Here is a 12,409-nt window from a genome sequence, read left to right as displayed (position 1 = left end):
AATCCATTCCACTATTTGAAGGGCACAGAATCCATCAGGTGTCCAGGCCATCATTCTTCCTTCAATCAAAACTGCCAAAAACAGATCAGTTGGTCATTCTCTCACTGCTGTTGGCGAGGCATTGGTGGGCACATAAAATGGTTGGCACGTTCACCCACACAACAATGACTTCACTTCAAACCAATTCATTGTGCGTGAAGCATTTGGCACATTTTAGACGTGATAAAGTGCCAACTCAAAGCAAGGTCTTCCTGTTTACTCAAGACTCCATTCCACAACACAGCAGTTTTCTCAAGCCTTTATTCCTACAAATCATGCTCGGCCTTCCTGCTCTAGTGCGTTCTTGTGTCATCTCCTGGGAATTCCTTTGAAAAAGGGCAAATTTGGGAACAGGGAAATTCACCGGGCAACATTACAGGAATCATCTACTTTCACGCCAGGGCGGTATACAAGATTTCAGTTACTGGGTGGGATGGAGATGATCACAACCAGCAAATAAAATCTTTGGGAGTATTTATCTACACCTCCATCTGCTTCAGCACAGAAGGACGGAGTTCTCATGGCAACAATGCTCCAGGCCCCTTCTGTGTACTCCACATCCTCCCTTAGTGCCTCAACTTCACACTTGAGTGGTCACTCGAGTAGCTCTTCAACCATCATTGACAGACGAGGTTGTGTCCTGGTGAAAGTCTTTATTATAACTCCAGTACAATACAGTGAGTTGCTGCACAAAGTTGATGTAGTTTCAAGACAGATCAGCAAAGCAATGTATAGTCCCAACAGCTATGGGGGGGGGGGGGGAGGGAAGCATTCAAAAGTTTATTTTTCAAAAATTAACAAAAAGAATTCAGGCACAAAAAAAAAATCAACATTACTTTTGTTTTATGTAGCACATGCTTTAGAACTTGTAATATCAACTGTCCTTGTAGGAAAGAACACTTCAGACTTGCACTCTCATTTCGCACTTACACCAATTGGCCGCTGACCACTGCTCTTCAGAGCAATGCTCACTTACTACTGGATGTATATTAACAACTCTAAAGCCTCAACAAACTCAAAAAAAAAAGAAAATTCAAAATATATATAGAGAAGAAAAACATCAGAAAGGCTATCTTTATGATTTCGGGAGAGGAAAAAAAAAAGTTTTAAAAAAAATGTTACCACTCTCTGGAGGTTAAACCAACAAACATCCTGGGATTAGCCAGCTCATGGGTCCGCTTGATTGATCCAAGAGCTGCTCCACCTCCCCCCCCATAATCGCATTTTTTTTAAAAAGCTCAAAATTAAAAGAAATTCCCAAAAGTAAAGAAAAAGGAAAAAACTTTTTTTTAATTAGCTTACAAAGAGACAGTAAGTGTTATAGCAACAAAATACAAGAAGTTACAGAGAACAAAAGTGCTCAGGTAGGGGAAGCAAATCAACTTACCCAGTAAAAATATGTATAAAACCTTAAATATGTTTTTTTTTTCTTCTTCTAAATGTACAAAAACGTTTTCTGTTTTTTTTAATATAGGGAAACTGGTTTAACAAGATTCTCGATCTGTAATCTGCTTCAAGTATATAATTTCTGTAGTGCGACCCTGCTGAAATCGGCTCAGTAACCAGACTGGCCCCCTTTTTTTCCCTCCTTCAGCGGCGCTCATCTAACCAGGAGGCACATCCACCCCCCTCCCCCAAATCCCCAAAGATTTCCAACTCAATGCACTGCACCAGGAAATGGGAATTCTGACAGCAACAGCGCATCAAAAAAATTATACCTAAGCAGCGACAGAAAAACAGAATAAAAGGAAATGAGAGTGAGCATGCTTGTTACATCACCCTTTAAAACAAAACACAAGGGAACAAACGGCATAGAAAAGCGGAATATCTGCTGGACCTTCCCGTTAACACTGCATGAGAGACTTTTAGCAGCAGAGTGCACCGTTACACATAGAGAGCGCACCCACATATATGACGAAAGAAAAATGATTTAACCAGCAAACCATTGCACCCGAAAGCAGTCCACACTCCAAAAGCAGGGAATGGCTATCTGCAAAAAAAAAAATTTAAATAATAAACTAGGTAGCAGGAAGCAGGGACCAGAACAGAGAGAATGCGAAGATAAAAATATATAATATTTTCTTAAAAAAAAGGAACAAAAAAAAGTTCTGATGTGCGTGTCTTGTTTTAAGAATCCCATTTCCCAGGCATGTGCAAAGGAACTTCCTGCGTTCCGTTAAGTCTTAACGGTCCACAGACCGGGAGCCCAGCTCTATATGTAGAAAACGGATATCACATCCTCTCTTTTTGCGCCCGGTTTTGTCCAGTGCATTAGTGTACTGCTACATGGAACCAGCCACATGTGTCCTTTTTCTCTCTTTTTTTTAAAATTTCAGTGGTTCCCCTCCCCTCCCCTCGGTTCCCCATTCCCATTAATGTTGCAGCTGCTGAATGCTGGATTAACGCCTACCAGACATCTAGCCGCAGCTTGGGAGTAACAGAAGAGCCGATCGCAACCAGTGGGATTCAACTGTATCCAGATGCTACAACACTGCGACCTTTTTTTCCCCCCGGTCCCAAAACAATTTTTCTCTTTAAAAAATAAAAATGCTACATTTAGAGATATATATATATATATATATATATCCCTCCTCAACCCTCTCTATGCTGCTCAGCTAACCCAGTCGTCTAGTGTAAAAGCATGCACAGCAATAGGAGACACAATGGTGGAGTTTAAGGGGGAGGGGAGAACAGCTAAGTTCAGAACAGTCATTTGTAAAGCCACACTCTCCAAAAATAAAAGTTTCAATTTTTTTTCCCTCACTCAAACTGTAAAGAGTTAGAAAAAAAACAATTCATCTATCGATGTTTACAGTGTTTCACACGAGAGAACACCAAACCTAGACGGAGAGATAAAAAAGCAAAGGGCTGACAAGAAGGCGACATCAATGGTTCAGCTGTAAGGTTTTAAAAAAGTCAGCAAATGTTCTTAGAGCTGTCCCATAGCAGAGCATTTTCTGTCCATTAGATCAGGCTCATAGTCTTAAAACAGAGCAGCAGGTATCTGCAGCACCATGGTCACTCCCACCCATTGTCTTTAATCATGTGGGCCAGTTCAATAATGAACTTTCCTTCTTTGTACTTCTGACTGCTCTCAAAGGCGTGTTCCTGCAAAGAAAAGGAGAAAAGGCATCAGTGGGGAGGTGGTAAAATTGGACGTTGTACTGCTATATTCCCAATACCAGCAGAGACTAAAAGAAAATGCAGACCGAACTATAAAATGTCATTAACCAGCCCCATATTAACCAGGACGGGCAATCTTTGTTCCCAAAGGGATCATTATGGTGAAAGAGAACCAATGTCATCAACAGGAGGATCAATGAAACAAACCCTTTAGAGGGACTCAGCCTGTGAGACACTGCTTGTCGCTGCACTCAAGTTGCGTTGTTTACTTCAGCAAGACTCTTCCTCATTCCTTGAATGCTGTCCCTCCCGCTTCACATGCAAATGAGCCGAGTATTAGCCAGAGAGAAACAAAAAAGCTCCTCACTAGGACAGGGTCTGGTGTCATTCTAGAGCCATTAAAAAAACCTACCAACACGTGGTTTAAAGACCCTTAAATTTCAAATCAATCACAAGAAAAAAAAACACTTGTACCACTTTAGCCTTATATTGAGGTTCCCCTGTCCATGGTTTAAATCAGTGGTCCCCTGAGGAGAGGGTTTTGGGGGTGGGGGAAGGAAGGAAGGACCCTTGATGGTAAAACCCTCCCATCAATTCCAGTTCACTAGAAAACAATCTTCAGTGATTTAATCAGATCCATTCCCCTGGGTTACTGCACTAAGGTGAAACTCGCCATGTGAAGAAGCCTCACTCGCAGATAGTCTACAATATTATAGTATCGCCTCCATTCCCAATACGAAGGGTATGCACCAGCTAACGGGATTACCACCTCACTGATGCAGCCAAATGGACCCCAGCTGATTGGCACATCATTGTGGTTTGTGGTGGAGATTAGCGGGGGCTTAACTTGGAGAAGATTCAAAAATTACCCCCTCCTCCCCTGCAGATAACACTCGGCCTGGGCCAGTTACACAGGTGCTAAATGTGTTATGCAACATTGTCCTAAGTGCTCACTTTTCACAAAAACCTAGACAAACAGTGGCTGTCAGCAGGCTGGTCCAGTGTTCACTGGGGGGGGGGAAATGAATCCAGATCTTGCCCTTATCCTGCAGTCACTGGACAGCAACCAGGAGCAGGAACCCTGGCTGACTTTTATCCTCCTCCCTAGACCAGGGGCACTGAGCTCAACAGTAGTGCTCCTGCCCCCTGCCCAGTTACCTCAGCACAGACCAGGGATCAACCAGAGGCCTGCTGATCTGTGAAACTCGGATACACAGCCTTTACCACCTGAACCAGAGCTTGATCTCGAGTGAGCTCCACTACACTGGCACAAACTGGTCACAGCAGAGCATGCTAACCGACGGGAGCAGGGTTTCAATGGTGCACTGGGCCGGGTTTCGGCTCCAGCTCCAGCACTTGGCTCCAATCCCAGCCCAATCTGATGGGATGCAGCGTTGCCTCTTTGCCGGCAGAACCGGTCTTGGGATATGAACTGGGTGCAGAGTCACACCTGGCTTTCTGGGGAGTCTACAATCCTGAACTAGAAATCTTACCAGAGAGGGTCCATCGCCACGAGACTGGCCGTCTACCTCAGGAAGTGGAAGAGGCAGGTTAAGACTCAATACACAGAGAGCGGGAAGGGCGAGACAGGCAGGCAGAGAGCGGGAAGGGCGAGACAGGCAGGCAGAGAGCGGGAAGGGCGAGACAGGCAGAGAGCGGGAAGGGCGAGACAGGCAGAGCGGGAAGGGCGAGACAGGCAGAGAGCGGGAAGGGCGAGACAGGCAGAGAGCGGGAAGGGCGAGACAGGCAGAGAGCGGGAAGGGCGAGACAGGCAGAGAGCGGGAAGGGCGAGACAGGCAGAGAGCGGGAAGGGCGAGACAGGCAGAGAGCGGGAAGGGCGAGACAGGCAGAGAGCGGGAAGGGCGAGACAGGCAGAGAGCGGGAAGGGCGAGACAGGCAGAGAGCGGGAAGGGCGAGACAGGCAGAGAGCGGGAAGGGCGAGACAGGCAGAGAGCGGGAAGGGCGAGACAGGCAGAGAGCGGGAAGGGCGGGACAGGCAGAGAGCGGGAAGGGCGAGACAGGCAGAGAGCGGGAAGGGCGAGACAGGCAGAGAGCGGGAAGGGCGAGACAGGCAGAGAACGGAAAGAGCGAGACAGACAGACAGCGGAAAGAGCGAGACAGACAGACAGACAGCGGAGAGAGACAGACAGACAGAGAGGAGAGAGTCAGAGACAGACGCAGAGAGACAGACGCAGAGAGACAGACGCAGAGGTATGGTAGTGGTTGTTGGAGGCCAATCATCTCAACCCCAGAGCATTGCTGCAGGAGTTCCTCAGGGCAGTGTCCTAGGCCCAACCATCTTCAGCTGCTTCATCAATGACCTTCCCTCCATCATAAGGTCAGAAATGGGGAAGTTCACTGATGATTGCACAGTGTTCAGTTACATTCGCAACCCCTCAGATAATGAAGCAGTCCGAGCCTGCATGCAGCAAGACCTGGACAACATCCAGGCTTGGGCTGATAAGTGGCAAGTAACATTCGCGCCAGGCAAGTGCCAGGCAATGACCATCTCCAACAAGAGAGAGTCAAACCACCTCCCCTTGACATTCAACGGCATTACCATCGCCGAATGCCCCACCATCAACTTCCTGGGGTCACCATTGACCAGAAATTTAACTGGAACAGCCACATAAATACTGCGGCTACAAGAGCAGGTCAGAGGCTGGGTATTCTGTGGCGAGTGACTCACCTCCTGACTCCCAAAAGCCTTTCCACCATCTACAAGGCACAAGTCAGGAGTGTGATGGAATACTCTCCACTTGCTTGGATGAGTGCAGCTCCAACAACACTCAAGAAGCTCGACACCATCCAGGACAAAGCAGCCCGCATGATTGGCACCCCATCCACCACCCTAAACATTCACTCCCTTCACCACCGGCGCACAGTGGCTGCAGTGTGTACCATCTACAAGAGGCACTGCAGCAACTCGCCAAGGCTTCTTCGACAGCACCTCCCAAACCCGCGACCTCTACCACCTAGAAGAACAACGGCAGCAGGCACATGGGAACAACACCACCTGCACGTTCCCCTCCAAGTCACACATCATCCTGACTTGGAAATATATCGCCGTTCCTTCATTGTCGCTGGGTCAAAATCCTGGAACTCCCTTCCTAACAGCACTGTGGGAGAACCTTCACCACACGGACTGCAGCGGTTCAAGAAGGCGGCTCACCACCACCTTCTCAAGGGCAATGAGGGATGGGCAATAAATGCCGGCCTTGTCAGCGACGCCCACATCCCATGAGCGAATAAAGTGAGAGAGGGGGCGAGGGGCAGAGGGACGGAGGGACAGAGCGCGCGAGGGACGGAGGGACAGAGCGCGCGAGGGACGGAGGGACAGAGCGCGCGAGGGACGGAGGGACAGAGCGCGCGAGGGACGGAGGGACAGAGCGCGCGAGGGACGGAGGGACAGAGCGCGCGAGGGACGGAGGGACAGAGCGCGCGAGGGACGGAGGGACAGAGAGCGCGAGGGACGGAGGGACAGAGAGCGCGAGGGACGGAGGGACAGAGCGCGCGAGGGACGGAGGGACAGAGCGCGCGAGGGACGGAGGGACAGAGCGCGCGAGGGACGGAGGGACAGAGCGCGCGAGGGACGGAGGGACAGAGCGCGCGAGGGACGGAGGGACAGAGAGCGCGAGGGACGGAGGGACAGAGAGCGCGAGGGACGGAGGGACAGAGAGCGCGAGGGACGGAGGGACAGAGCGCGCGAGGGACGGAGGGACAGAGAGCGCGAGGGACGGAGGGACAGAGAGCGCGAGGGACGGAGGGACAGAGCGCGCGAGGGACGGAGGGACAGAGCGCGCGAGGGACGGAGGGACAGAGAGCGCGAGGGACGGAGGGACAGAGAGCGCGAGGGACGGAGGGACAGAGAGCGCGAGGGACGGAGGGACAGAGAGCGCGAGGGACGGAGGGACAGAGCGCGCGAGGGACGGAGGGACAGAGAGCGCGAGGGACGGAGGGACAGAGCGCGCGAGGGACGGAGGGACAGAGCGCGCGAGGGACGGAGGGACAGAGAGCGCGAGGGACGGAGGGACAGAGAGCGCGAGGGACGGAGGGACAGAGCGCGCGAGGGACGGAGGGACAGAGCGGGCGAGGGACAGACGGACAGAGAGCGAGACATAGATGTAGATATAGAGAGCGCGCGGAGGGAACCTTACCCTCTGCGTTCTCCATGCAGTAACCCTCACGGAAATGCTGAGTGTGAGAAAGGGGGGAGCCCATCCACCTGTGAACAGCAAGTTCAGCTCGATTGGTGATTGGAGTGGGGGACAGCAGCTACCGTTAAAGGGCCCCCCTAAACCGATCTGGAGTGTGCAACAACTCGACTCTTTTTACGTGGATAAAAGTGGTTCATACATTTCATCCTTGTAGTCACGTTACTGGCTCCATTTTATTTAGTTTCCACTGTCCTTCCCTTAAATCCTTGACCGAGGGGAGGGGTCAGACGCCATTTATTCCCAGAGCCCGGCTGACACCATTTCTGAAGCAGTCACTACGGAGTCTGAAGGACAGTGCACCCCATGGTGACACTGCAGGCAGGGCAGGCTGCTCGGCACGTTTTGGTGCCCGTGACAGGCAGTTTTCTGTAACTCAGCGGCGCCTACACTGTGCTTTATCTCAATGCTGATGGTTTCAGTGCATGATGCAGCTCCTGTGTAAGCACGCTTGCAGGAACAACAAGCTGTGCATTGAATGGCGACACCACATGGTAATTATCATCAGGACGTTGGTGGGGGGGAGGGGGCGTGTGGGCAGGCGGTGGAGAAAAAATAAAGAGGCTGAACAGCTAAAGAGCAGGAGTCCCCCTTTCTCTCCTGCCCCCTCTACCACATTCAGCACCAGCATTGGAAATGAGCAACACTTTCCAAAATGTAATAAGAGCAATGAGAAAGACACGTACGTATTTCCATCCCAGAGTGGTTTTGCAGTTTTCACAGTAGATGTCCGCTACAGCGTGCAATCCCGTCAGCAGTACCCGCTCCTCGGCAGGGCCGCAGCCCACATTCACCCTGCACAGGGAAAGATCAGAGTCTTCAGCCTGCTGCTCATCACACTTCACAGGCAGGAGCACACAACACACACTCACACCGGAGACCCCACACCATGCAGAGCACACAACACACACTCACACCGAGAGACCCCACACCATGCAGAGCACACAACACACACTCACACCGGAGACCCCACACCCTGCGGAGCACACAACACACACTCACACCGGAGACCCCACACCCTGCGGAGCACACAACACACACTCACACCGGAGACCCCACACCCTGCGGAGCACACAACACACACTCACACCGGAGACCCCACACCCTGCGGAGCACACAACACACACTCACACCGGAGACCCCACATTGTGCAGAGTGTACAACACACACTCACACTGGAAAACCCAGACCCTGCAGAGCACACAACACATACTCACACCGGAGACCCCACATTGTGCAGAGTGTACAACACACACTCACACTGGAGAACCCACACCCTGCGGCGCTAGAACTAGCCGCCCCTCTAGCCAAGCTGTTCCAGTATAGCTGCAACACTGGTATCTACCCGACAATGTGGAAAATTGCCCAGGTATGTCCTGTCCACAAAAAGCAGGACAAATCCAATCCGGCCAATTACTGCCCCACCAGTCTACTCTCAATCATTAGCAAAGTGACGGAAGGTGTCGTCGACAGTGCTATCAAGCGGCACTTACTCACCAATAACCTGTTCACCGATGCTCAGTTTGGGTTCCGCCAGGACCACTCAGCTCCAGACCTCATTACAGCCTTGGTCCAAACATGGACAAAAGAGCTGAATTCCAGAGGTGAGGTGAGAGTGACTGCCCTTGACATCAAGGCAGCATTTGACTAAGTGTGGCATTAAGGAGCCCGAGTAAAATTGAAGTCAATGGGAATCGGGGGAAACTCTCCAGTGGCTGGAGTCATACCTAGCACAAAGGAAGATGGTAGTGGTTGTTGGAGGCCAATCATCTCAGCCCCAGGACATTGCTGCAGGATTTCCTCAAGGCAGTGTCCTAGGCCCAACCATCTTCAGCTGCTTCATCAATAACCTTCCCTCCATCATAAGGTCAGAAATGGGGATGTTCGCTGAGGACTGCATAATGTTCAGTTCCATTTGCAACCCCTCAAATAATGAAGCAGTCCGAGCCCGCATGCAGCAAGACCTGGACAACATCCAGGCTTGGGCTGATAAGTGGCAAGTAACAATCGCGCCAGACAATGACCATCTCCAACAAGAGAGTGTCTAACCACCTCCCCTTGACATTCAACGGCATTACCATCGCCGAATCCCCCACCATCAACATCCTGGGGGTCACCATTGACCAGAAACTTAACTGGACCAGCCATATAAATACTGTGGCTACAAGAGCAGGTCAGAGGCTGGGTATTCTGCAGCGAGTGACTCACCTCCTGACTCCCCAAAGCCCTTCCACCATCTACAAGGCACAAGTCAGGAGTGCGATGGAATACTCTCCACTTGCCTGGATGAGTGCAGCTCCAACAACACTCAAGAAGCTCAACACCGTCCAGGACAAAGCAGCCCGCTTGATTGGCACCCCATCGACCACCCTAAACATTCACTCCCTTCATCACCGGTGCACAGTGGCTGCAGTGCGTACCATCTACATGATGCACTGCAGCAACTCGCCAAGGCTTCTTCGACAGCACCTCCCAAACCCGTGACCTCTACCACCTAGAAGGTAAAGGGCAGCAGGCACATGGGAACAACACCACCTGCACGTTCCCCTCCAAGTCACACACCATCCCGACTTGGAAATATATCGCCGTTCCTTCATCGTCACTGGGTCAAAATCCTGGAACTCCCTACCTAACAGCACTGTGGGAGAACCTTCACCACACGGACTGCAGCGGTTCAAGAAGGCGGCTCACCACCACCTTCTCAAGGGCAATTAGGGATGGGCAATAAATGCCGGCCTCGCCAGCGACGCCCACATCCCATGAACGAATTCAAAAAAATCTGCGGCGCGCACAGCACACAGTCACATCGAAGGCCCCAACTCCTGCGGAGCACACAACACACACTCACACTGAAGACCCCACACCAAGCAGAGCGCACAACATACACCGAAGACCCCACACTAAGCAGAGCGCACAACACACACCGGAGAGCCCACACCCTGCAAAGCGCACAACACACACTCACACCGGAGAGCCCGCACTCTGCGGAGCGCACAACACACACTCATACCGGAGACCCCACACCCTGCGGAGCGCACAACACAGTCACGCCGGAGACCCCACATCTTGCTTTACATTCGGAGCCCACAACACACACTTATAAACCCCACATGCCCACTCCATATTATGCACCTATACGAGTATGTGTGTAGGGGCACATGCACTGTAGCGAGAGGATAGGGTGCAGGGCCTGTACCCATGTGTGTGCACATGCGCTAGGGCAATTGAAAGCACCAGGTGACGTTTCTGTAACGCTGCTCACTTAGTGACATGTCCAAGTACTTTACGGATAGTGGGCACAGAGCTGCAGTGAAGAGATGAAAAAGAGTTGTTATGTTGCGGGGGGCGGGGGAGGTGATGGTTAAAGCTGGATTGAAGAAAAGGCTCATTAGTACCGATTTGAAAGAGAGGTTGAAGGAGCAATCAATGATGGGGTGGTGTGGAGAACGAGGAGTAAAGCCAGTGTCAGAAGAGTAGTGCACGTTTTTGGGGATGTTAAATCTGGAGAAGATCATGGAGAGATTTGATGGAGAGGGCAAGGATCTTAAATCAAAATAGGGAGGAGGAAGCCAATGAAATTTGGTAAGGACAGGGGTGGTGCAGATGCAGCTGGATGAGTTTAACTGATGGGCAGTGGAAGCAGGGAGAACAAAAAGAGCAGTAGTCTCGGTATCAGTGGAGGCAGGGATGGGACAAAGGCACATGATGCTTGAGGGTGCAGGGACTTGTGAGTGTACCCCCCTCCCCAATTGAGGAGATATAGGTCCTGCACCTTACTTTATATTACACTTAAAATACACACACACACACACACACACACACACACACCCCTCAAACTCCCTGGTGCAACATTCCAAAAACCAGCATTCGTGGGGGTGGGTGGAGAATGCGGGCAACAATCACATGATACGTATCCGCTTCAAATATTCAGCAAGGGAAGATCTATTTCCATTCATTCTCCTCCCCCCCCCACCACAATTTTCCGGTTCACACCCATCTTAGTCGTCTTAAGTCATTGAACACAGATGGAGCCTCTGGTGGCACTCTGCTTTACCAGTCCCATATGAGTAGGACACACATGGTTCTCCTAGGATTTAAATGGGGGGGGGGGGGGTGGAGGGGGGAGAATTTAATCCAGTTCACTTTGTACTCCAACATACTAGAGCTACCTTTGAAAATCCCACAACCCCCTCTCCCTTTAAAGATGTGCAAAGATTCAGTAGTTTACTCACAAAGCTGTGTGCAGCTGTCCTGAGACACCCAGCCTGTGCTAATCAGTTTTCTGACCACTGTGTTCTCTTTGCAGTGAATTTTGGGTAGTAAGTAAACAGTTCCCTCTCCTCTGGTACAGTCCCCCTCCCTTTCTAATCTGCCATCAATCACCTCCCCCCTCAAAAAACCCACCCTTGACCCCTCTGTCCTTGCAAACTACCACCCCCTCTCCAACCTCCCGTTCCTCTCCAAAGTCCTTGAACATGTTGTTGCCTCCCAAATCTATGCCCATCTTTCCCGCAACTCCATGTTTGAAGCTCTACCAATCGGGTTTCCGCCCCGTCACAGTACTGAAACGACCCTAATCAAAGTCACAAATGACATCCTCGATGACTGTGACCGTGATAAACTATCCCTCCTCATCGTTCTATGGCAAGCTACCCATTTACATCAGTGACTTAGCTTAGATTACAGAGAAATAGTTTGTTGTAATGGGCTGGTTCACAATTGTGACATATGCTAGAAAATAACAACTTGCATTTGTATAGTGCTTTTAACGTAGTAAAAACGGTCTAAGGCGCTTCATCAGACAAAATTTGACACCGAGCCATGAAGAGATATTAGGACAGGTGACCAAAAGTTTGGTCAAAGGAGGTAGATTTTAAAGCAGGAAAACGAGGTGGAGAGGTTTAGGGAGCGAATTCCAGAGCTTAGGACCTAGGGAGCTGAAGGCGAAGCTGAACTAATGACGGAGCAATGAAAATTGGGGATGTGCAAGAGGTCAGAATTGGAGGAACGCAGAGATCTCGGAGGGTTGTAGG

At 50.7% G+C, this 12,409-nt stretch overlaps 1 protein-coding gene across 3 annotated transcripts in view; it reads right to left on the bottom strand.

The window, feature by feature from the left end:
* Positions 1-672: 672 nt before the first annotated feature.
* Positions 673-12,409, bottom strand: part of LOC137341976 (protein yippee-like 1) — a 53,835-nt gene continuing 42,098 nt past the window's right edge. For all 3 annotated transcript variants that reach the window (XM_068005533.1, XM_068005532.1, XM_068005534.1), the window contains exons 4-5: positions 8,063-8,171; positions 673-3,147 (exon numbers count right to left, since the gene is read on the bottom strand). In XM_068005533.1, the coding sequence (XP_067861634.1) occupies positions 3,058-3,147; positions 8,063-8,171 (199 nt within the window). In that variant the 3' untranslated portion in view covers positions 673-3,057. The remainder of the gene's footprint in view (positions 3,148-8,062; positions 8,172-12,409) is intronic.

Source organism: Heptranchias perlo, chromosome 25, assembly GCF_035084215.1.
Source record: "Heptranchias perlo isolate sHepPer1 chromosome 25, sHepPer1.hap1, whole genome shotgun sequence".
NCBI classification, from domain to species: Eukaryota; Metazoa; Chordata; class Chondrichthyes; order Hexanchiformes; family Hexanchidae; genus Heptranchias; species Heptranchias perlo.
Note: the sequence above shows the minus strand (reverse complement) of the source record. Positions and strands in the feature narration are given on the sequence as shown.